The sequence below is a fragment of the Oryzias latipes genome, chromosome 21 (genome assembly GCF_002234675.1).
Source record: "Oryzias latipes chromosome 21, ASM223467v1".
Taxonomy (NCBI): domain Eukaryota; kingdom Metazoa; phylum Chordata; class Actinopteri; order Beloniformes; family Adrianichthyidae; genus Oryzias; species Oryzias latipes.
The window spans coordinates 18,392,733-18,417,576 of NC_019879.2; the positions used below are offsets into that span (position 1 = coordinate 18,392,733).

General features: G+C 38.6%; 2 protein-coding genes across 6 annotated transcripts in view; both read left to right on the forward strand.

Annotated features, from left to right (window-relative positions):
* Window positions 1-328: 328 nt before the first annotated feature.
* Window positions 329-12,229, forward strand: kansl1l (KAT8 regulatory NSL complex subunit 1 like). 5 transcript variants are annotated; one of them, XM_020713191.2, is made up of 16 exons: window positions 329-572; window positions 905-1,813; window positions 2,890-3,022; window positions 4,639-4,791; window positions 5,214-5,317; window positions 5,878-6,061; window positions 6,448-6,604; window positions 6,754-6,879; window positions 8,313-8,444; window positions 8,765-8,865; window positions 9,412-9,524; window positions 9,696-9,768; window positions 9,840-9,931; window positions 10,150-10,249; window positions 11,356-11,514; window positions 11,799-12,229. In XM_020713191.2, the coding sequence occupies exons 2-16, from the start codon at window positions 954-956 to the stop codon at window positions 11,805-11,807; spliced, it is 2,496 nt and encodes an 831-aa protein (XP_020568850.1). In that variant the 5' UTR covers window positions 329-572; window positions 905-953; the 3' UTR covers window positions 11,808-12,229. The 5 variants fall into 5 exon arrangements, with proteins under 5 accessions (XP_020568850.1, XP_020568847.1, XP_020568848.1 ...); XM_020713188.2 differs by lacking the exon at window positions 11,799-12,229 and having other exon boundaries at window positions 11,356-11,786; XM_020713189.2 differs by lacking the exon at window positions 11,799-12,229 and having other exon boundaries at window positions 8,768-8,865; window positions 11,356-11,786.
* Window positions 12,230-16,950: 4,721 nt separating this feature from the next.
* LOC101164603 (microtubule-associated protein 2) overlaps window positions 16,951-24,844 on the forward strand; it is an 84,927-nt gene continuing 77,033 nt past the window's right edge. The window contains exon 1 of the mRNA XM_023951156.1: window positions 16,951-17,052. Coding sequence (XP_023806924.1) covers window positions 16,990-17,052 — 63 coding nt within the window. The 5' untranslated portion in view covers window positions 16,951-16,989. The remainder of the gene's footprint in view (window positions 17,053-24,844) is intronic.

The window sequence follows — 24,844 nt, forward strand, 5'->3', positions numbered from 1 at the left end:
TCATAGTTTTCATCAAATTAATTTTCTTTGAGTAATAGTCTTTACAGAAAGTGCGTTAATAACTTAGGATGAAATAAAGCAGCTATTTGCTTAAAAGGAAAAAGAAAATGAAATATTGTCCAGTAGGTAACATTTTTTAGTAGTACGCATCACTATCTTAAAAAATATTTATCCAATATTAAGCCATATATGAAACTTCAGGAATTGCCTTGTGAAATTGATAGTAAAAGATGGCTTCATACAAATCAAGTTTTTGAAAAGCCGGATAGTTTACGGTGCGCATGGAAGTTCTGAGCTTTTCAGGAGTCCCTGAATGCATCAGCAGTCCGGTCAACCCCTGCGCGCTCCAAAGAGGATGTTCGGTTTGTCGGCAGTTGGTGGCAGAAAGAGGCGGAGATGCGGGACATCTCTTCAAACGTTCGTGGGGGATTAATGTGTTGAAGCCACAGAAAAATATAGCTCTATTAGTTAGAAACAGCAACCTGTCCGAAAGAAAGAACCGTCCTGATTCATAAAAGCTCGGGAAAAATCAGATCCGCGCGTCGAGTGGACGGTCCCACCTCAGCGGTCAGGTGAGTTTTAAATACTGTTCGATTTTAGGTACGTGCTCTTTTATAATTTATTTACATGAAAATAAATGTTAAAAATTATTTAATTTGTCATGAGGGATCGTCTGACACGTAAGAAGAGTGGATTTATAAATCAGACTTTTATTTTGAAATCCACTGTTGTATTAACGGTTAATTAGTGTGACAATTAAAAACTAAAAAAAAAGTAACGAAGGTTAAAGTAAACGGCTAAGAATTAACAAAATATAAAGTCTGTATGCATATCATAATGGATAAGTGTCAACATTGTAATTTTCTTCTTAAATTAATCATATTTATCTGTCAAAAATCCCCAGAGTCTGTGAGGTCTTCTGCTTGACCTGCCTTGACCTTCATGCCCTGAGGATGAAGACGAACTGCAGGATCCATCTGTCCTCGGCTCCTGTCTTTGTCAAAGAGGACTCAGATGTGAGCCCTAATGATGTGGAGAGATCCACAGATTACAGCGACCTCCAGAAACTCTCACTAGACCTCTGCTCATTTGGATTTCTGGACTCCTGTCTCCCCTTAAGTCCTTTAAACGCTCTACTTAACCCCAGCCATGCTGAAATAACCAGCCTGGGCTCTCCCTCCAGCTTCTTTCCGGATGTGTCTGACGTGTTTTTGATCCCTGTTTCGGAGCACAATGACCAAAACACTCATCTGCTGCAAGAACAAAAACCTGAGTGGCTGCCAGATGTTGGAGAGGTGTGTCCCTCCTCTTCTTCTCTTACAACTGTTTCTCCCAAATCTTGGAGTCTCCCTCTGTTGTTTGAAACCCGACCTCTAGGGACACCCAAGGAAGTTTCTGAAATGCGGTGTCCACCTGCTCGTCCTGCATCAGTGCATCCTGATGAGATAGATCCTAATAAACTGGTGAAAGCTTTGTCTGAACATCAGCAGGCTCAGCTACAGAGCCAAGTTGGTGGACTCCAGGGGAAAATGCCTGCTTCCCTCCTCTGCAGCCGACAGCTGGATGGACTGCACAGGAAGCCCAGAGAGGATCCCCTTCCCGGCTGTGAACGCGGTGCTGTGGCTCCTCTGCAAGAATGCAGTAACCCTCATTTTTCCTGGCAAGACTTCTCAGTGTCTTCTCTGACGGGGCTCAGAGAGTTGGCGCAGTCCAGCCAGGTGGGGCTGAGAGGCCGTCAGGACGCCCTGGACTCCGAGGCGACGGTCAGCAGCAGCTCGGATGAGGAGCCAGAGGAGGAGCTCCGTTCTCTTCTGTGAGGACCAAACACAGATTGATAGATTTCCCAAAGAGTTTTTAAACAGTTCACTTTCATTTGGTTTGAAACAGTGTTTTATGCCTTTTTCTTAAACTATTATTATGATGATCGAATTTTTTAATGACTATGGACAGCATTCAGAAAAGATTTCTGTGTTTTTCCACCTTTGGCCAGCTTCAGTCTCCTTCCTGTCCGCCTTTTGTCCAACTCTTTCTCAATTTTTGTGATAACAATTCCAGCTGCTTCACCACTTACAGATTTTATAGCCGTTTTCCTCTCAGTTAGAGAAGGAATGGGTCATTTTCCTCCTAAGTAGAAAAACTGATGCTTTATTTAGTATTTTTCTAACTGTAAAATATGAAGATCGTAGCATTTGTTTGGATTAATTCTTTTTTTAAACCAGACAAAAACAGACAGAAGTTGTATTTTACCACACAAGCTATAAGAACGTTTTGTGTATTTTTATGCCCCACAGCAGTCCTGCACTTCAGGGATCATGTTGTTTTTCCTATTCTTGATAAATGGTAAACATCGTATACTAATATAGCGCTTTTCTAGCTTCCTCGAAGGCCCAAAGGGCTTTACAGTCACAGACCCATTCACAGTCACACCCCCCCCCCCCCATCCCATCCCCTTCCCCCAAATAAATAAAATAAAATAAAAAACATCACAGCAGGTGAAACTGTCAAAAAGATGAATGGAGCCAAAATCTTTTATCTGGCTAAAAAAGTAAAACTTAAAATCCACTAATAAAAGCAAAACTCATGTGTCTGGGATATCCGAAAAAGTTTTTTGCAATTATTATGGGATGGCCACAGGACCTATGGCTTAGTGGGCACGCAGTGGCATAGTGGTTAGTTAGGGGAAAGTTTCACACACACACCTCCAGCTACAATTCCCAGGGGAATTTTTTCCTGCCTTACCTAAAGTTTACGAATCAGAGGCTATTTTTGTCTAACTTTGTATGATAGATTGCTCTTTTAATATAATACAGCCGGTAATTCACAGAAATGTAAACATTATAGGGAAAGCAGAGACGTTTGATTTGATCACCTCCTGTCCTCTGCCGGCAGCTGGGAGATGCAGTGGCTGGAGGAGAGGGCGGAGCTCGGCAGCGGGTGGAGTTGGCTACAACTGCGTCTCACTGAACTCAAAGGAAGGATCCAACAAATGGATGAGCTGCAGAAGTATCTACGCTCCAGCAAGGCAAGCTATGAGCTACAGGCAAAATCTGCTCACAACATTAATGACAACCTTTTGATGACCCCCCCCCCCCAAAAAAAAAAAAAATTAAATCCTGAAGTTTTGCTGAACTTCAAACAAAGCATCAGTATGAGCTGGAAAAATGACAAGCAGTCAAAAAAAAAGAAACACTTTCTAAAATGTTTTGAAAAATGTTCAACAAAATAAAATAGATTTTGACGTTTTTAAAGGGAAAAAAAAGCCTTGATGACTCCAGACGTGACTGAATGACCAGAAGAGTGACGTAAATGCATTTCATAATTTGCATTTTCCTTTACCAAGTGGAGACTGCATAAAGAGGTAGCCCGAACATAGGAAAAGAACACTAATCTTAAGAAAAAGAAAAAAATCACTAGAAAATAAAAATCATCTGACTATGTAGCAAATCTCAAAAAGGGAAAAATAAGCTAAAAAAAGAAAACTGTTTGATAGAATGACTTCCAATGGAATGTTATACAGCCCAATAATATGACTTAAAACAAATTGTGAAGAAAATGAGAATATGATGATAATAGGCCGGCATATCCTAATCAATATTATCTTAAACTGGCCCTTATTCTTAGAAGATGAATCTACATTTGGGTTTCCAAGATGAAGCTTTAATGTTGCTTTTTCAATTTTATAAAGTAATTATGTTTAATAAAATGAATTTAAATGTCTTATGAACATTTCTTAAATCAAGCAGTTTGAGTTTTCTAAGTTTTAAATCAAGTTTTTGTATTTTTAAGAGCATTGTTAAGGAGCAAAGAATTTTGACTAATTTTGATAAAAATGTCCTAGAAATGAGACAAAAATTTCTGAGAAAATCTTGGAAAGGAGCAACAATAATTCACAAACCCACCAAACAAGTTTTAAAAAAAAGCAGCAATATCTTATTTTATCATTTTGGTTTTTGTAATGAAATCCAGTGAATGAATTTCAGTTTTTTTTCCCCTTAAATGGCTAAATTTATATCCAGAATTTTCTATTCACTTTTTGTAGCTTCAGCTGACAAAATAAATAAATAAATAAACCAAAAATCTTGTGAAACTTTACAGAGCTGGCAAAGATTGTGACCAAAAAATATGATTAAAATCAGTCGTTTGATTGACCAGATCAACAGCCAATCAGGGTGCAGAACATAGCTGTTGTTGTTCACCTTGCGGCGCAGTAAATCCGCTTTCACTGATTCACACAGGGGGCTTTGGCAGAGAGTTTGACACCAAATGGCCTTCCTGACAACCCTGCCTCCCACAGGGAGACGCAGACTGGGGCCCCTGTGGGACAAAGGGTCTTGCCCAAGGACCTACACTGGATGAAGCTCATTTAAAAAAAAAAAAAAGGATGCACTGAAAAAAAATGCGTAAAAACAAGACTGTGAGAGTGTATAGGGAAAATATAAAAATAACTAGTAAACATGGACGACATGACAGCGGAATGAGCCCAAAAAAGTTGGCTTAAAGACGGACCGGAAACCAAAAACAGTCGACTTTCATGAATTGCAGAGGCACAGTGACAGGAATAAAGTTTTTATAAAGCTGAAACATTAGCGATTGTGCATCTGGTCTTTCTAATCCATTTCCTCCATGTGTGTGTCTAAGGCTAAAGTGGTGCTTGCAGAATCCCGGCCTCTGCCTGTCCGGCAGGTTCCGAACACCCTGATGAGGGACAGAACTGGGTTTTCCTACACACCATCAGATTCTGACACGGAACCCTGCAGCCCCACACGCCTACTGTGCAGCATAGAGAGACAGGTATGGGCGTGGCATGGTTTAGGTGGTGTAGATATCCAGTGAAACGCTGTGCCTGAAGGGGGGCTTTTTTTCTCTATTCTGTGCATAAAAATGGGAAGGAGGTAAAATGTTCAATCCCAGAAGATTGAACCAATCAAACACCATGCTGGTGTCTTTTTATTGCTGTGTAAAATGAGAAGCAACAACACGAGTGGATCGCTGCTTCTGCTGCTCAATGAAATGAGATTTTAGAGAAATCTCAGAGTAAAAGATCCCACTAATGTGGGGGATGCAGATTTATCATGGTGGGCATGCCTTACATGCTAAATGTAAATGCAAATGTTTATAAATGTCCTTTTACACCATGTTTTCTGCTCCAAAGGACACAGCTTAAGCCTTCAAACTTCCGTTTTTGTGTAAAACCTTCTGTTTTGGTTTTCCAGAGCGCCCAGCTTAGCCAGATCGTGAAAAGTCTGTTGCCTCCTCTCAGCTGCTCTCCTCTCTCCAAACAACCCCCGACCCTGGCGGGGTCGAGCACCTTCAAAGGGTTTGTAACGTGTTACCTTCCACCGCTTTCAGGAGTTTCTGAATTGCCTCTCCGGTGAATCAGGAAGTCTTTTTCTTCTTGAGGTCTGTGAAAGAAAACTGATGAAGGAGATGGTTTTGGTCACCGGTTTATGTCAGTCTAGTGCTCGGTCACAATCAGCCTGCTTGTGTCATAAAATTATAGAAATAGTTATAGTAGAACATTTTAGTGCCACCCCCCAATCCAGCTACTTAGTTAGGGGGCATTGGGGTTTTAAAGCCCAAATGCCAACAGGCCGAGACTTTGAAGTTGCCAGTTCAATTCTCACTTACAGGCACAAGCTTCCTGTTTGGTAAACTGTCAAAAAAAAAGATCTAATCTGGGCAAAAGTGAAAGTATATTAAACATAATAAAACTTTTCTTAGTGTCAGGAGGGGTAAGACATGAAAGCCCCTCTTTTTTTTTCTTTTTTACATGGAGCAACATGAACAACATGTGTTAGGGATGAGCAAGACTTGGGGATCAAACCCTTTTTTTTGTGTGCGTAAGTCATGACCCTGACATGTTCTTGACTTTATCAGATCTCATTTCTGCAGTGGTCAGAGAGGAGGCGACATTTTTCCCTCTGAGAGCTTCAGGAGAAGGAGACCAGCGACCCAGAGGCCCGTCAAAGTTGTCCCGTCGTGCGCCCGTACGCGAGCCGTAGTCGCTTTGCACAAACGCAAACTGTTCACTTTTTATTCTGGAAAGGACTCCAGTCTACAGGTAAACTGAATGCACCTTATGCTAAACTCTATGTACCTTATTATTATTATTAAAGTAAATGAAAAGCTTCAAACCAAAAAAAATCGCTGCAGATTTGTTCATTTCAAATGCACAGATTCCACATTTCACCACAAAATTTAAAAGGATTTACACATTTCTGGATAGTATAACTTCAAAAGCTGTTGCTTTTACTAGTGGAGATCACATTTAAACAACACAATGATGGAAAAACCAAATACAATAAAAATAAATTTCTCCTGGACTTGATTCAAACAAAAAAATACGTTTTAAACCCTATTTCCTGCCTAATTTTCCATCTGAAATAGCAAGCCATTGGAATATCAGTGATTCCTATCACTTCTGTTTTCTTAATTCGATTGTTCCAGGATTCGGTGGACTCCATGTGTGGACTCTCCTCTCTCTTTTCTTGCTCCCATGCACGCTCTGGTGAACCTGCAGCCTCCTCCTCTGATGTCAGCTGCAGGTCCGGTAGTGACCTTTCCAGCAATACTTCCTGCTGCAGAGCTCATTCTACATCATCTGGTAGGAAAGTGCCATTTCAAGGGTTCAGGTGTAGATTTAAAGAAGTATTTCTACTTTTTGTTTGTCTTCTTGATCTAACAGTGAAAAAAACCCCACTTTAAATCTAAAATTGTTTTCCACTCAACGCTTTTGTCCAAAACCCCCCTCAGACTCCTCTGCATGCCACCGGTTCCAGCGGCTGACGCTCAGAGAAGAATGGTCCCAAAGGCCTCTTATCATCAATGCTGAGGCCTTCAGTCCATTAGGCTACAGGAGAAGCTCCACACCAATGACCCGTAAGATCCCTGTAGATACACCAGACATGTTCATGCTTCACCTGCTGTTCTCTTTCTATTCTGTTTCCTGCTGTTTGCTCTTTCTCATATTTCACAAGTTATATTTGGTGGAAATAAATGCATTTCTGCCATAGGTTGTTAGAAGCCCAGCTTTATTGGTTTGCACTGCTCCTCTGTAATGACTGACATGCTGTTTTAGAGGCCGTCATCCTATTTACTCAATGTCAGTCATCATTTTTGGTCCTCCAGAACCCGGATCTCTCACTGGCTCTGCATGAGGCAACCAGTGGAGCAAAATAAAAATAAAATCTGCTGTGTGTCTCTGAATATGATTTGTAATGAACATTTAGGTCTGCACCCACTGTCAATCCTTGCAATTGATGCTTTATTGCGTTGACAGTTGTCTAAATTGTAGAGTAAACAGTGTCTTTTTGTTTCACTTGCTAAGAAAAATCTTTAAGGTTTGTATTCTGGTATTTTTCATCCTACAGCCAAGATAAAAAGGTAATAGGAGTTTTGTGTGACAAGAGGGTGTTAAGACATCACAAATGCAGCACTTTGTCTTCTGCTTTTCAGCTGAAGTAATTCCAGTCTCCTTCCCCAACTGTGGAGAAAAGACAAGTTAAAACCAGATGAAATGACACATTAAGATGGATTTCCATCTTTTAATTTTTGCATGTGACTGAATGAGCTGGACACAAACCTATGTCACAGTAAACAATGACAGGACCAATAATGAAGAGAACATTATTATGAAGCATGTTTTTGATTTAAGTAACCTTTTAAACCTTTACCTTTTTTTCTATTACTGTACAGTAAGCCATTTTTAATTTTTTTATTTTTTTTTTTACATTTCTATTTTACTTTATTTTGGTAAATAGAAAAATGGAATAGGTATTTAATCAAGCACATAAAGCTGTTAAACAAAATGTGAAACTAAATAATTCCTTTTTTTGCTGTTAAAAACATATAAAAAATAAATACTATTATCAATTATTGTTTATTTATAAAATATTGGAATGTTTATTTTTTATTCAAGCACATGATAAAATGTTTAAATAAATATTTGTTTTTCTTTTTAGTTTTTATTGATTAATAAAAAATGTATAAAAAAAGTATAAAATGTATACTTTTTATTATAGTTTATAATTCTCACACATAATTTGATTAATCATACACACTTTGATAAAGCTGTTAAATAAAATGTTAAATAAAATGTGAACTACATAATGATTTTTTTGATGTGAAAAACGCTCAAATTAAATTTGAATATAAAATGTATTAAAATCATTAACATTTTCTATTTTTCTCATACATAAATGCTATTTTCAAGCACAACAACAAACAACATGACAGTTTTATATTTGTTTACTTTAAGAAATATTCCTTATGAATTTAATATGAGCCCAGCTTTACATTGTGTGTGATGGCAGATCAGAAATACAGGAAGAAAACGCTGGATTTGTCACCTATCGGGTCATCCTGCTGCACTCTGGGTCGTACCAGTAAACCCAGGAGGAGGAGAAGGAGGAGGAAGAGGAGAACATGCATCTTCAGGCCAGTTGGTGTGTATGCCCTACATGCTGCATAAAAACAGTTCATGACTTTTAGACTTTAAAAATAGCATTATTTGAAGTGTGTGAAAATGTGTGTTTTACTTCATCAGGAAATTTGAAAAGTCTTGCTAGAACCATTTTGGCTGTGAAGGGACCCAAATCTGTTCCTAATATCTAGATTAGATTTAGGCAAACCATTTAGAGAGCTTAGAACTAGGAATCAACAGAGAACATTAGTCTGCAGGGCTTATCAGATTTAAATAAATCCTGAACAAAAGTCAGTAAAATGCCTCAATCCAAAGACAACCTGAAAGTCTTTTCATTCCCAGAAGACATGGATGTCCTCCACCATCACTGTTACCAGGGAGACGGATCTAGTGACATGCCTGAAGAAAGTTACACACACGTGTCGCACAGCAAGGCCTCCCAGGTAACATAGTTCATTCATGACGCCGCTCCAAATTTCCTAAGACCATTTGGTCTGGTTGCTTTGTTGTCAGAGACGGATCTGTTTGATGAGGGACACCCCCTGTGTCCGTGACATTAGCCGGAGCCGTTAAAACAGGAATGACATTACTACCACCTTAAATTTTGGGAAACCCGCAGTCTTAAAACTGCTCGTACTGTTTGTTAGGATTACTCACATGCTTATTTATGTTTTCAGATCACCTTTTGTGCAGTTTTTAGGTTAATGTATGTGAAACAAGAGACTTAAGAATAAAATATGATGATGACAATCTGTATAAAAAACGTAAAATGTCTTGCTTTCTAATGCACAGCAATGGAAGAGTGTTTGGTGGATTCATGGACCTCCCAAAGCATGTATCCCTGGAATGTTTCAGCATTTTTTTTTACAAGACTTAACACTTTTAACACAAATTAAACATCCAAGGACAAGAAAATGCTGGAGTATAATTATTTTTTTGTGCAGATATTTCTTCACCACAGACTTAAACCCCTTTTCGTCTTCTTTTAGCTCTTTTTTCGAAAGGACAACGGCCACACCGTGTACCACATCAATGACGTGATCATCCACGGCTCCTCCCGTAGACTGGAAAAGCTGCAGTACAAAGAAATCCCAACTCCCAGGTGTGATGCAGAGTTCTGTTTAGGAAAAGAGGAGTTTGGCTTTGTAAAAGCAGAAACACCCTGATGGGGATGTTTGGGTTGTTTTTGTTCCTCTGGAAAAGCTGTTGTTAAAAATCACTCGATTGCTTCAATATTTGGTCACAGAAATGTTTGCAATCCTCCTCCTTCCAGGTGGCGAGTACTTCAAATCGAGCCGCTGACAGGAATGGAAATGGAGAGAGATGAAAATAATGAAAAGTTGCAGGTAATGTCTTTTCCAATTGGATGTTTATGTGCAAGTGAATGACTATATTCATCTGTGTGTGTGATGTGCAGACTGAGAACCTGACAGATGACGTCTTCGCTCAGAGGCACCTGCTTTTGGAGCAGGAAGAGAAATCCCGCCGGTGCTGCAGGCGTCCTCCCAGGTCAGTTCTCCTACTGACACACGTTTGCGCATGTGACACCTACAAATCTCCACTTTCACCTTCCTCTGACACAAGAAAAGCGGTGAATCAAACAACCCGACTCCAACTCTTCCAAGTTGTTTAACAGAAAGACCTGTTTGTTCCGGGGTTGTGCAGCCTGAAAGTGAAAGTGAGCGCCCAAAGAGCTGTGAGTGGAGCTCTTATTTGTCTTTCTCCAGATCTGCCAGCAGGTCGTCAGGCAGTAGGAGTGGGAAATGGACATCAGGTGAGGAGAGCTGCGGTCAGCTAGATCAACTGTTGCGGTTGGAGGAGAGGGCGGTAAGATCCAAAGCGCTGAAGCTGACGCTTGAATTGTCAAATAGTTTTCTGCTGCGTTGATGCTGGAGACACAGACAGTCTGGAACATTTTCATAAAACATAGAAAAATGTTCCTTTTTCTCCCTAACTGTTATGCACTTGTGTTGCTTATCAGAAATCCCAATAAAACGTGTTTTCTTGTTACATTTCTTGTAACTTTGAGTCTTCCTCCTCTGTTAAAGACTAGTTTTACAATTGTAGTGTTATTCATAAACGTGTGAGTCGTTCGTTGTAGAAAGTCACAGTAAAAACAATCCAGTTACCAGGTGATAAAACATTCCTAAATATATTGTACCTGCTATTCCAGGAATCTAGTTATTTTCAAAATTCTAGGAATCCAGTTCTGAAGCAGAGCCTAAATTGACACATCATGTTATTTAAAGACCCACTCCAACCATTTTTTGATCTATTGTCAAAGCATTCACAGTGCTCTTTTAAATCATGCTGTTTTTAGCCAAAATTACAAAAATGGTTTGGTTTTTTTTTAGGATATAGTTTCTGCAGAGCAGCAGTAGACAGATGTTTTATTTAGATTAGTTCCTATATTACCATCAAGTTGAGGAACTAGTCTCACAAAAAATGGGGATAGGGATGTTGGACCATGTGGGGTAAACGCTGGACAGTTCGCCAGACCATCGCAGGGCGAGTAGAAGAATATAAACTAGGTACATTTAGCTGTAGACCAAGCAATGGTTGCTTTGCATTCAGCTGGTATGTGCTAGAACACCCAGATGAGCTCTTGAGACCCTACACAGATGCTTGTCTCCACTTATTTCTTGGAATGCTTCTCTAATTGGGGTACTCTCCAGCTCTTTACTCTGATTGAAGAGGGAATGAGTCACCACTACACCAGACTTTCCTCATCAGCTTTCTCTACAAAGATACGCTCAACTTAGAAGCCACTTTTTCCATGTTATTTCCTATAGAAGCTCTAAAGTGACATATGAAGTTGATGCAACAAAAGTATTGCTTTAAAAACGAAATGTGGATTGATTTATCGTGAAACTAACTTTAAATGAAGTCGTACGTTTCTGTCGACTGATCTGAAGTACAACCTGCATCCACAGGAACCTTGGGAGCCCCAACTCTTCCCCTTAAGTGGAGCAGAGTACGTTGACCTTCTTGCTGAAGAAGAGACCGCACCAGGATGGATAGATTCAATCTCATCCTCTCATTTATCCAATGCCGCCGCCCCCATCTCGCCATACCTCAAGTGTTGCAGTCAGGTTGTGCAACACTGCCCCCTCGTGGACAAAGAACACAGCAGCTGTCTTTTTACATGAGAACTTGGATTTGAAATACTGTTTGCAAAAAAATCCAATTCAATTATTTTATATGAGATGATTTATCTCAACTCAACATAAAGATGTTGGAGTAATAAGTATGGATTTGCTCTGTTTTCTTTTTCATGTGGATAAACAGCTTGCTCGTATATGAAAAAGTATGTCCTCAGTGTATTTTATTGATAAATGTATATATACATTAACCATATTTTTTCTTCTGTTGTCAGAAAGCATGAGCCAAAATGTGAAGAAACTGGAAAACTGAAGACATTTCATGGAATGAACTTGAACACTGTGAAACTAGGATTATTACTTGGATGTTGTTTTAACTGATCTATTTGTCTTTAGCTACACTTTTATGATTAAAATTTTTTTTTTTATTGTAATTCAAATATCAGATGTTAGCTATTGTAAGGCAACTCCTGTGCTGTGTCAGGTTTACATGCTTTAAACTTGTTAACTGCCATTTCTTTCTTTGGTTGCCTTAAAAAATGTATTTACCTATCGATACATTTTCAAAGATGCATTTGTTTTCCTATTTTGGTGCCATTGTTGTCTATTTTGCTTGATAAAAACATGGAAGGTAGAAGTGGACATTAATGTAGGTGGATGTTTTTGTGCTCTAATAAAACAGGATATTCTGATGTTTTTAAACCAAGATATGAGAGTTCTCTTACAAATCCTCATTTTCAATTAAAATGATGCGATTAAAGCTGCAGGTACAGTAAACTCTAATCAATTTTTTTAAACACAGAATTTTGCAGTTTACTTGTAAGCTTTTGTCAAAGTAATTTTGCATTGCAAGGAATTTTCCCCTTAAGGAAAATAAAAAATAAACCTGTTAGAATGGCAGCATTTACAGTCAGGACCATAAATATTTGGACAGAGACACATTCTAATTTAGTTTCTGTACATTACCACGGTAAATTTTAAATAAAACAACTCAGATACCATTGAAGTGCAGACTTTCAGCTTTTATTCCATGGTTGAACAAAAAGATTGCATAAAAATGTGAAAACCTAAAGCATCTTTTTAAACACAATCCCTTCATTTCTTGGGCTCCTAAGTAATTGGAGAATTGACTTCCATGCTATTGCATGCAAGCACGAGTCCTCTAATCAACTCCAGGCCTTTTATCTGCCTCACTCATAATGACATAACAAGGGAATTGCCCAAACCTGCCCATGCAATAGCATGGAAGTCAATTGTCCAAACGCAAGCCCCCACCCACCCCCAACCCCAGAGGCAGGCCGGCACAGCCCATGGTCAGCCCACATTGCGCACCCGTGCAACCTGCCCGCCAGCCCCACCGAGGTCAAGAGGGGGGAAGCGGCAGAAACCGACCGCCCGAGTGGGAAGGCGGACGCAGGCGACCAGGGGAGGCCCCAGACAGGGCCAGGGGAGGGTGAGCATGAGGACCAGGCTTTAGTTGCTGTGAGCCACGATGGAAAAGATGCCCAAGAGAGGGGCCCCAGGGGAGGCTGTCCAGCCCGCTCAGATGTTGTATACCCCCTCCCTGCACGGAAAAGAGCCGCAACATCAGGGGCGCAGGAGCCCCCACATCGCCACCAACAACCTGGCAGCAGACGCCGGCCCATCCTACTCAGCGTGGGGGGCAGGGGACAGGGAGCAATGTGACCATCCCCCTCTCGTTATGTGTGTGCGTGTTAAAGAAGTGCAGTTAAAATTGGTGGACAGGGTCGATACAGACTCTTCCATTCTACAACAGTAGAGTCTGATTACCCAAGTGTGTCCACCACAGGGCCCTACATGAGTGGATTTGTGTATGTTGGTGCTTAGTGTGTGGTGCATGTTCTAGGAGGGGTGCAATTAAAATTGGTGGATGCTTCTACTAATGGTCTCTACGTGTCAATAGCAACAAAGCTTGATTGGGAGGGAGGGGTCTACTTGACCTTATTTATTTCCTCAATTGCTTTTTTTCTACCCTTTTTTCCCCCTTTTTTATTTTTAGTTTTATTATTTTTTCCCCCTTTGACTGATTTATATTTGTCTCTTGTTTATTTATCTATTTCTTTATTTATTTACCCCCCCCCCCCCCCCCCCCCCCCCAACTATCAATTCTCAGGCTTCTTCGTGAGATGTTATGTGTAAGGATGTTATGTGAGAAAGACTTGTCATGCTCTACCATGTCCCAGGTAGTGATCCCAACCTGGATGCCGGAGCTCCCAGACCCCTGCCCCGGAAAACCCCCTGAAGCCGGACCCAGACCAGACCACCGCGCCCCGACCCAGAGGCCCTGGAAAGAAGCACATGGGCCACCCCTCCCCACTAGGTGATGGTGCTAATTACAGGGGACCAGAGAGACTGAAGTTCTTCTGTATTGTTTTTGTTCACTGCGGATGTTAACTCTAAGCTGGCATGATCCAAAAGTAGGTTCTGTTATTGATTATAACTGATGCTGTTTTTACTCTTCCAATTAAATAAGATTGTTTTTTTTAGCAATGTAATGGGCAGTAAAGATGACGGATTTCGATCTTTCCTCTATACTGATGGCGCTCATATCACCAAGTACACAAAGAGATGGCGAGGCTGTGATAGGGATGTCGAACCAGGTTGACAAATCTACACACAGCTTCTGCCAAAACCAGGAGACCGACGTGCAAAGCCACAGTGCGTGCAAATAATGATCTGGGGTTTTGCTGTTACAAAACCCACAAATGTCTGATTCTCTGAGACCCATCTTGAACATCCTTTGTCCTGTGTTGTGAGTCCTGTGAAGACTTTTAAACTGAATCAGTTGTAGATTCGGACTTTTGGTTAATCCAAATATGTTTGAGCAGATCTGTGACCAAAAGGAGTCGTCTGTATTAATACCCAAGTCTGAATCCCACTTCTCTGTTGGCAATGTGACTTGGTTTCCAATATAAATATATATATATATTTTAGACACAATTTTGTATGATGTTAGTTTCAGAAATGTATTCACTGTATCAGGGAGTGTCAAGTTTATATGACTTGGATTAAACCTTGCACTTATTACGGATTTCAGTTGCTGATATTCTAAAAAATTTGTATTACTTAATCCATACCGTCCTTTTAGATTTTCAAAAGATACAAATGTTTTATCTTGAATTATATGTTCTAGATATATGTTCTAGTAATTCTGTTAGCCTTCCAGGTTGGAAAGTTCAGCTTTTTCTTGCTTATCAGGATGTCAGGATTGTTCCAATTGGGTGTCAGTTTGTTCGGTGAAGGGAAGAGCTGTTTATCTTAAGGAAATCCCACCAGACTGTTAGCCTGGTTTTGATATTAATACTTTTAAAGCAAGTGTACCGCTTGATGGAGCTGCTAATAAAAAGAAGATCTGAAAGCTCAATCTCTTCACAAAGTGACTGTTCTACATCTATCCATGAGTGATCTGCTGTGTTTTTATTATGCCATTTTAAAATATATTGTAATCTATTAGCTAGGAAATAATTATAAAAGTTAGGGACTTCATGTTCATCAGCCCTCCCTACCTGACAAAGTATGTTTTTTTAATTTCCCCAAGAGATTTTACTGCAACAGAGCACAAGCTAAATTACTTTGTTTTGTTTTGTAAATGCTAAAACTAGAAAAAAAAGTATTTTGCAAACCAAAATGTGCTTTTTTATTAGCTGTTGTCATGGTGATGATGCAGACATTTTGCCACAAGGCTGTAACTGCAGCAGATTCACTTCAGAGGGAGCTCTTGCAGAAAAAAACGAGTTTCACGTTCAGTAACATGTTTTCTGTCAGTGCACATGCCAGTCTCAGGTAAAAGAATCATGCATGCTCGGATGTTTTATGTTAGTGTTTGAAGTAACACTAACAGACAGTTTTGATGGAAGCAAAAAAAGTTAACTTTGCTTCCTATAATATAAACACATGGCTATGTGTTATTAGGGTTACAGAATTTCTTACCAAAATGATTTTGGTTTTAAACTATCTTTACTTTGAATCTGTACTTATGCTTACTTAGGATTAGAAAAAAGGGCAAACCATTTGAATGTATTTACTGTTTTCTTTTATAAACAAAAATGTTTGTTTTTTACTTGTGTTGTTCTATTTTTCAATGAGCTCATGCATTCCTAAATTATATAAAAAAAATATGTTCATTTTTTGTGTAAAGTTTAGGACTGTTAAGGAGCCGAGTGTGCAGTCTGATATGTCAGGAAAAAACTCTGATCAATAATTTAGTGGTTTGCACTTGGAAGAATAACAGTTCAAAATGTTTAAATATGTTTAAAATCTAGGATAGGCCAAATTTGACTAAGAAAAATAAACTAATCCTAAAATGTTAAAGCTATGATCCTAAAGTTAGAACAGTTTGCACACAACAGCAAAAGCAGAAAAAAACTGGAACACAAATTAGCAAACAATACATTTTTCTACATATTTCTATATTCATCTAATTTTAATTAACACTTTTTGTCAAAACATATATAAGACAAAGAGCTTAAAATGCCTCAAGTGTGATAAGACAAAAAAATGAGGAAAGAAATAATATATGGAAAATAGTCATAAATAAAATAACAATGAGCAAGTTTTATGAACTTACGGAAAGGCTGTCATTTGTTTTTTCAATTTAATTATAGAGCAAAAAACAGTGGAGATGAGTATAAAAAATACTAGAAGGAAAAAAAGATATTACAGATATACAATAGTCATTAAAATTCATTAAAATTAATTAAAATTCAATAAAAATCATTAAAACATTTCCACAGAAGCAGAAGCTTTCAGTTCTTTGGGGAACAATTCCTCAAGTGAGGATCATGATCATGATGTAGTTTTTAGTTTTTAATCTGTTTTTTTTTTTATGGGGGATGTGTAGGATAAAAGAAGAACGGAAAAGGAGACTTTTGCTATTAATCTTTCTGCTCTGGACATTTCTATAGCATTTTATTTCATTTACATGCTTTTGTTTTGCTTCAGTTAATTTCCCTCTGCTCAGAACCAAATTAGTTACTTTCTTTTCTTTCTTAGATTATGGACCTTTCAGGTAACTGAAAGGATGCAGCAGCAAGATGTAGACAATTCACCTGAGAGAGCCTGTTCTCAGGTAAGACCCCCACATTAAGTGATGGACACACTGAGTGCAGCATTAAAGAAAGTAAAGACACCTTTATTTCAAGAAAAAAAATGTCTTATTTATCAAGAAAGTAGCAGTAAAATAATCGTTGTTTAAGGAAAATTGTCTTAGTGTCTTAGTGACTTGAATTTCTTTCTTAAAATAAGAAGTATTTGGTAATTTCTTACTCCATTGGCAGACTCTTTGCTTATTTGAAGGATTTTAAAAATGTATTATTCTTAAATCTTTTTTTAAATCAAGCCCTGCAGTATTTTGTAGGGAAGCGGTTCTCCTCAGTACCGTAATGACTGGTTTCCCTCAAAGCTTTGCGCGCAGATGCTCCCGTCATTACGGTGCAGGCAGGCTGCATGCGGCGCTGCTGGGTCCGACAGACGCGGAGTTGGACTGAAAGACGCCGCAGCAGCGAACAGGTAAAGAATTTTCTGGTCTTTTTTTTTTCTTTTTCTTTTTTTCTCCGGCAGTTCAGACTTCACAGCCCAGCTGGGAAAGGGTGATCTCCAGGCGCTGCTGCAGAAAGTATCCCTGATGGCGCGCAGCAGCCAGAGGAAAGCTTCACTGGAGCTGAAATGATGAGGCGCCCCCCTTCAGAGGGGATGGAGCGCAGACGCATTGTTCGTGTCCGGCAGAACTGGGTCCTGGTTCTTGTGGGTGCTGGCTGAGCTGTGGTGTCCATCCGGCTTCAGACAGGCTGTGCTGCGGAATTAGTCTGAGGCGAAATCTCAGCTGAGCAACAGATCTGGAAACCTAATCTCCAAGGTGGAGAAGACTACTGATTGACCTAATTGCCATCAGTCCTGTTGGTCCAATTTACGCATTCTTATTTGATTTATTGAAATGAACAATGTCTGCACTGAACAAATGAGGAGCTTCAGTCAATGCATCTGCTGCAATGTGCATTTCTGAGACAATGCAGAAAGATGCAACATCATGGAAATAACATCCATCTTCCTATACAAGCCTTTGCAGGCAAAAACGTATATATCACCAGGATTATACTGATGTAAAGGAAGTGTGAGGAGTGCCACACAGGTGCTGAGTCACACGCACACACACACATCAGATATCAAAGATATATTTGCCTTTGTCATTGGTACGTTGAACATTTTCATGCTGTCTATTTGAGGAGTTGGTCATAAAAACCAGCAAAAGAAGGCAAAAAAAAGAAAAATCCTGTGATATTCCTTGACTATGATATAATTTTTCTCCGTGCCTCCATGAATGGATGGTGCTCATGTCAGACAGCAGCTTCATGCATGCAGACTCCAGCCCTTTTTCTCATTTACATAAAGGGCTTTGCAATTGATTTCCTCCATGTAGAGGGGGCTTGCTTGAGCGCGTGGACGTACATCTAAATACACCGTGCATTCGGGATGGCTGTGGAATCTATTGAGTCATGGAGTCAGGCAGACTGCTGGGAGCTTCTCCTCCTCCTCCTGGGGGAATTTCTGGAGCCTCCTTTGTGCCTCCCCAATTCATAGGATGTTATTGCTTGGATGTCATATAAAAAACATGCTTAAAAACAGATTGATCTATAGTGGAAATGTATGCATTTAAAAAATAATATATTTTTGTGTTATTGAATAACAGTAGGAGGATTTTTAAAATCTGTGTGGTATTCTTAGATTAGATTAGATTAGATTTGCTTTAATTGTCATTGTTCATTGTACAATGAAATTGAAGCTTCACCATTTCAGTGCAATAATAACGAAAATAACGAAATATAGAATTAAATAAATCAGTATGTACAACGTACAAGTGTACAATAGAAAATGTAATATGGAATGTCCAAATTTTGTGTGCAAACATGTCAGATGTGCAAGAGGTGGCAATGAGGTAGAGTGTTGACGTTGGGTAGATACTTAAGTGGACAGAAGTGTGGATAAGCATATATACATATACATATACCGGTATATTTAAACATGAACATATGTGCTATTGCCAATTGTATCTACTACTAGTTTGCTTTTTCTACTGTCCCCCCTCCCCCCACCCCAATTATTAACATTTTTTAAAAAAAATCTTTGCCTTCCTTTGATTCAAAAGCAATCTCCAAAGAATTTAACAGATCAAAAATAAAGCCTTTGTCTAAGTAGTTTGCACCTTTTTTTTTTTTTTTTTTTTTTGTGAACCCTTGTGCGATCCTAACATTCTGTTTTACTCCCCTTATCCTACAGGTCAAAAATGACCCACTTTACCAAAGCCCTAAAATGAAGCAGCTTAATTGAAATTTTAAAATTTAAAATCAATTGTGCAGGATGAAATGACCTTTCTTTCTTCTAGATTCTACTCAATGTAATTTATTTTTTAATCAGATTTTTTTGCCACAAAATACAAAATGATGATTACCAGTGAACATTATTACACTTTTTTGACACAAACCAACTGTCATACCAGTTTTATTTTACACAGTAATAGTTTATCATTGCTGTTCTGTAAATGTGGAGTAATTACATCTGAATGAATTAAATTCTAGTGGAAAATTCAGTCAACAATCTGGAATTTCTTTGTCAAAAATGGATTTTAATTGTATTTGTGTATAACTGTGGTAGTATGCATGTATGTAAAGCTCTTGAATGCACATTCAGCTCATGGTGTTCACACTAGAAAAGGAGGGAGGGGCTTATTTTTTACTATTTACTAGCACATGTCTGCCACCTACGGTTGGAAGAGGCTTGGTGTGAAATGTCGTAGCAGTGCAAACCTCATGAATCTTGCTCCAGGTTTTTTCTTTCAGTCTCGGCAGCGTGTCTGCATCTCGCCCACAAAAACAAAAAACATCCAAACTTTTGCAAAGATAGATGTGCAAATAAAATGAAAGGGTTGTTGCCAGACAGAGACAAGAGGCTGTTCTCACTGGTCTATGTCAGCTCGTAAGAATTTTGTTTTGTGGGTTGGGAGGGCGCAGGTTTTTAGAGGAATACTTAGAAATTAAAAATACTGCTTCGGTGAGGAATAAAGAAAACACCTAAAAGCTCAAAAAATCTTTTTTGCATGGTATAGGCCCTTAACTTGCAGCACATGTTCATTGTGTAGGGCCCAAAAATGATCGTAAAATAGTTTGTTTGTATGCATGTGAGAGTTTAATTCTGTTTGTGTAAGAGTATAAAAGTGTCTGTACATGACTATAATAGTACTTGTGAAAGAGCATAGTAGGGTTGTGCGACAAAGTATGCAGTGTATTATGTCTTGTATCATTAGCAGCTAACCTGTGTTGCAACCCTTGCATATTTGTGTATCGGTTTGTGTGTAGCCTTCGAACCTTTTCTAGTGTTCAAAATGCTTTTATAATTCACGGGTCAAAAATGACCCATAAAAACAATCAATGTACTATAGTGGTGTACAGCCCACATGTAAACATTAAGGCAAAAAATAATCACATTTTCTAATGACAGAGTCCTTGTAGGACTAAAATTTCAAGTTGGAAAAGGAAAGAAGGTAAAAAAAATTTTTTAACATATGAACATGGTATCGGGGCACTTTTTCCCCGCAAGAAGTAAAGTAAACCAATCATCACCATCATCCTTTGGCAAATGTGATATACTGCTGCTTTTGGTGATATACAGTATGTAAGTTACCTTGTCATTAAAAGGTAGTTTTAACATTCATTGTGATATTTCCCTAAACCTAACAAAGGTTTATTGGTCTGACTAAGCAATTATGAGGCCAAATGTACAGTTTCTAGGGTTTTAATTACAGTTAAAATGGTCAGACGTATAAGTGCTTTTGTGCAATGAGCAGTAGGATCAAGTCTGACCTATTGGCCTTTGGGTTTCTGTAAAAGTTTTTGTCATTATTAAGATTACATGTTGTTTTTTTAAAGATAGCTGTCCGGGAAGAGGTGGCAGCGTAGCAGTGCTGCAGCCTGCTAACTCACTCTCATGCTTTGTGACATGCACCCTGGATCAGCTTTACATAAGCCTTGTGTGTGAGGAAGACAACTTAATCCTGATTCCTGTAAAGATACTAAGTTAGCTGGACAGCCGCGCTCAAACGGATGGTCCTCATTTGTCACATTTGAATCTTAACTGGATGATCGGCGTGTTTTTGTCTGCTTGTGTTTGTCGAATTGGAAAGATGGGAAATTGGAGAGTCTCTTTGTATGAGAAAGAGACTCTCAGTGGTAACTTTGGCAGCAGTTCTAACCCAGGGAAGCAGACAGCTGACAGTCCTGCCAAGCAACTGCCAGTCTTGAATGTTCTAGATCTGTGTTCTGCAGATTTTTTTTACTTAATGGATTGAAACAATAGTCAGTTTGTTGATGGACTAGCAAGGCAGTGCTCCTGGACTGTAGGATCTGCTCACTATTCATTTTTATTTTTGCTCTTTTATTGCAGATTTTTTAACTTTTTAATTTTTCAGTTCCGGAGTTTTTCTTGTATTGTGAACACTGATTTAAACCCCTTCATGGAAAAATCCTGCGCACCTTCCTGTTTGACAGACTTGCTTTGATGTGATCCTAACATACACCAATAAACACGTACTGGAAAATGGAACAAATAATATTTATATATCAAGATGGCGAGGCGTATTTAATCAGGAGGGGAAAATAAGGCACAAAATACTAAGTTTTTATCAGCTTTGAAATGCAAATGTGCTTCTGACTTTAGCTTTGCTCTTGGAATTAATTTACAATTGGGCCATGTTTTAGAAAAAGGCAGACATATTATGAGCTGCAGCTAACAGTTATTCACTTTTTCAAAACTGTCTGCGCTCTGTGCTCTATTTTACAACAAAGTGTTAATTTGGATAGGCCTTGTTTTTTTCTTTTAATCCTCATTTTCCTTGTTTTTTTAAATTTTCATGTACAATGAAGCTCATTTACTGGTCTGATCTGAAAATTGTGTTTCGGGTGTTTGTTTTAACATTTAAGCATTTTTCCCATGCTGGAGGACTTATATATATATAAAAAATAAAGCTTAAACTTGCATTTCTGAATATTTTTTTAAATTGTTGGGAATCAGGGACAGACAAAAAATGTTTGTAGTTGTGAAGCTATAATTGATAGGTCACAAGCTGCCTGATTTGCTCGATTCTGATCCACTTGCAGACAAATAGATACATGTACGTCTTTGTTTTCCTCGTCTGAGCTGGCGTATGGATCTAAACTCTGTGGCTGGATAGCTCTGATATTGTACTGAGTGTAGCACTAGTAATGTTGGGTTGAAGTTGTGAGGGGCTGTAAGAGAGCAGGAGAGCATATACACAGATGGATGTTGGGAAGTGGGGTGGGGGCAACAGTCCCATTCACAACTTAGAGGCTAATTTCTAATGAACAACTGTTGCTCTGCAGAAACGATGTCCTAGAAAATGGCACGTTTTTTTTATTTTTTTTATTTGAACTAAAAATTGTATAAACATAATTAAAAGACCACTTGGAACGCTTTTTACAACAGATCAAAAGATGATCGGAGAGGGAAAGGGATAACCTTTTTTGTTATACATTTTTCCAGAGTTTCTTTATGCACCAGATTTTCATCCCTCTTAATAAATCCTTGTTCTTTAATGTCATCGTTCTTGACAAATGGATGTACTCTAAAATAAGAACTCAAGCACTGGGTGTCACATGAATTGGGATTAGAGTGGTCTGTAATTAAACCCGCAGCACAGTCTGATTTAATGGCGAGGATCAAATTCAAGTAAACCGTGTCTAGAATTAATACTGCAATGTACCCACGTAAAGATACATGAGATTTTGCTGGTGTTCCTCTAAAAAGAAACTCCTCCTAAACCTCTCAGAGGTTGTAGCAGGTTAGCGGATAAAGATAATAGACTGGCAGCGGCAGGTCCAAATTTTGCAAAAGGACAAACCGCAGGAGTTCTGATAAGCCTGAGTTGACAACAAAGCAGGTATATCTAGAAATTACATATGTATGTCTGCTCCAGGTCACATATAAAACTATCTTAAAAAAGACAAAACATGCAGCTAGAGTTTCATGTTGGGATTTAATTTCGGTTCTCGCCATGATGGCAGACACACAGGATGACTCTATTTCTCTGCTGCCATTTTCTTTTCAACCAGCAGTGGATAGCAGACCAAACAAAAAGCTGATGGAAATATGTGTGGGCTGAAGCAGGAAAAAACATCATGGTGACTCACATCATCTAAGCATGGAGTTTAGATGATGTGCCCATCCTCTGCACTACATGCTAGGAGACTTTGTGAGTGCACAATAGACTGCGTTGTTGACATCATTTCCTCTTTTATGTTGAACTCCGCTGTGTTGTACAGTCAAGAAGAAAGTGGAGTGTAATCTTTTGGCAAATGACCTCACCAAACTTGTCATCTTTCCTGTCTGAGGTATAAGCTAGGAGAGTTGGGATCGACTCAAGAGTGGGTGATCTTAGCTACTGACATAACAGCTTCTGAAAATATTGCCGAGGATTCTTGTCTAAACAAGGAAATCCGGCCTTTTTTAGAAATGGATCTCTTTGGCAATTACTTGAATAGACATAATATTTACACTGATGATGTTAGATTGTTTATCACTAGTCTCAATGAATTCCATCGACATCAACCATTGACTGTATATAAAAACTGGACCGAGTGACTGTAACGTCACCCATAGAAAATGCCTTGGTTCTTGATCCAATGAAATGAAGTCAAATCAGTTACCTTTTTTGTGCGATATAGTCGCGGCCATGTTAGAGCCAGTAGACATCATTAAGCAGTGATTTTTTTTTCCGCCGCCCCCTAGTTGGCCTCAGTCAACATTACTAAGGCAACCACTCTTGCCAATCAGGAGTGAGCTTGTTGGAAGTCCACACCCCTACCACTTAAAAAGTGGGCTTTGGAGAATCTGTCAATCTAATGTTTGACGTGAGACCCCATACTTTTATTGAGGCATCCGATTAGACAGTTTATAACTTGAATAACTAGTGCTACAGCAAAATTATCATGAAACAATGATTAGCAAAAATATACAAAAAAAAAGATGAGCAATAACTTTTTATTTCTCAATAGAAGTTTATGGGATTTTGTTTTTTTGGAACCAACGGGTACTTCCTGTTTGGAAAATAATAGTCAATGGCATCCTGCACAGGCAAAAAGGATGACTTCTTTTCACTTGTATTACGCTAGCCTCATGCTGTCACTTGTGTCTGTTTTTCAGCTTCCTAACTTCCTAAGGAACATCATCTTATAAAAAATTAAGCTCAATAAATGACTAAAGATGCTATGACCAATAAACTCAACATTAAAGAAGCACATATATTCCCTCAAAGAAAACCAAAAGATGGAAAGCTGTGTGTGTCACACTTTTAGATTTTTGGATCACATTTTTGGATGATGGGCAGAAAAATGTCTTTAAGAGAATTTATCAACAATATTATTGTTAAACTTATAGAGTTTATTGTTAATTATTAGACAGAGGAATTTTAGAAATGATATACAAAAGTGCTGACTTTACACCGTCTGGTGTGTTGGGTATTACTCGTTTTTTTTTTTTTTAGCGAGGCAAGCTCCCAGATGTGTCATCAGACGCTTTGTCAAGTGGGTGTGCTTTGTATTTTTGAACTCGGTGAGAAATCCCCAAATGCTTACAAGTTAGACATGAAAAGTGTTACCTTTTATCTTTTCAGCTGTCGTCCTCCGCAGACTTCTAACAAACGCACACACAAACGGTTCACACACAGGTTTAATGAAAACAGCACAAATATTTCAAACAAACCAAAAGAAACAAGTTATGGCATAATATGTTAAAAAGTATGGAAGTATAGACTGCCCTTACATCAAATGGGCAGATTTTCAGGGGGTCAAGTTTTTCTTTTTTTTTTTAAATCTTTTTATGTGATTAATCTTTAGCCCCCCTTTCCCACCTGGTTTTTATTGATATGAACATCTGTCACACTAAAGAAGGTGTACTTAGGGTTTGCTCTAGGTTTGCAATGATTCTTTGTCCTAAACAATAACTTTAAAGAACATTTCTTGACACCCTTTGTAGTTGAGTCATATTCTCATAGTTTAAAAGTTACATGAAAAGACTTTTATCCTTTTTGTTTTTTTACCATACGTATTGTCTGCTGCATGTTATTATAAAATGCGTCGCTCTAGATAAATTAATAAAGAAGGATGATAAATACACTAATTTCCGTTCTGCCAATAGTTAATTTCAAAGATTTAATGCTTTTTCATGTGACCCAAACCCAGAAATGTTGCACTTCCCTAAATGACCATAGTGGCTGGCATCTATTGACTCACAATAT

Coding starts and splice junctions, on each gene's coding strand:
- kansl1l (XM_020713188.2), top strand. CDS start 954: ATGAAGACGAACTGCAGGATCCATCTGTCCTCGGCTCCTGTCTTTGTC. Junction 5,318..5,877: donor GGGTCGAGCACCTTCAAAGG/GTTTGTAACGTG, acceptor TGACTTTATCAG/ATCTCATTTCTGCAGTGGTC. Junction 6,880..8,312: donor AAGCTCCACACCAATGACCC/GTAAGATCCCTG, acceptor GTGTGATGGCAG/ATCAGAAATACAGGAAGAAA.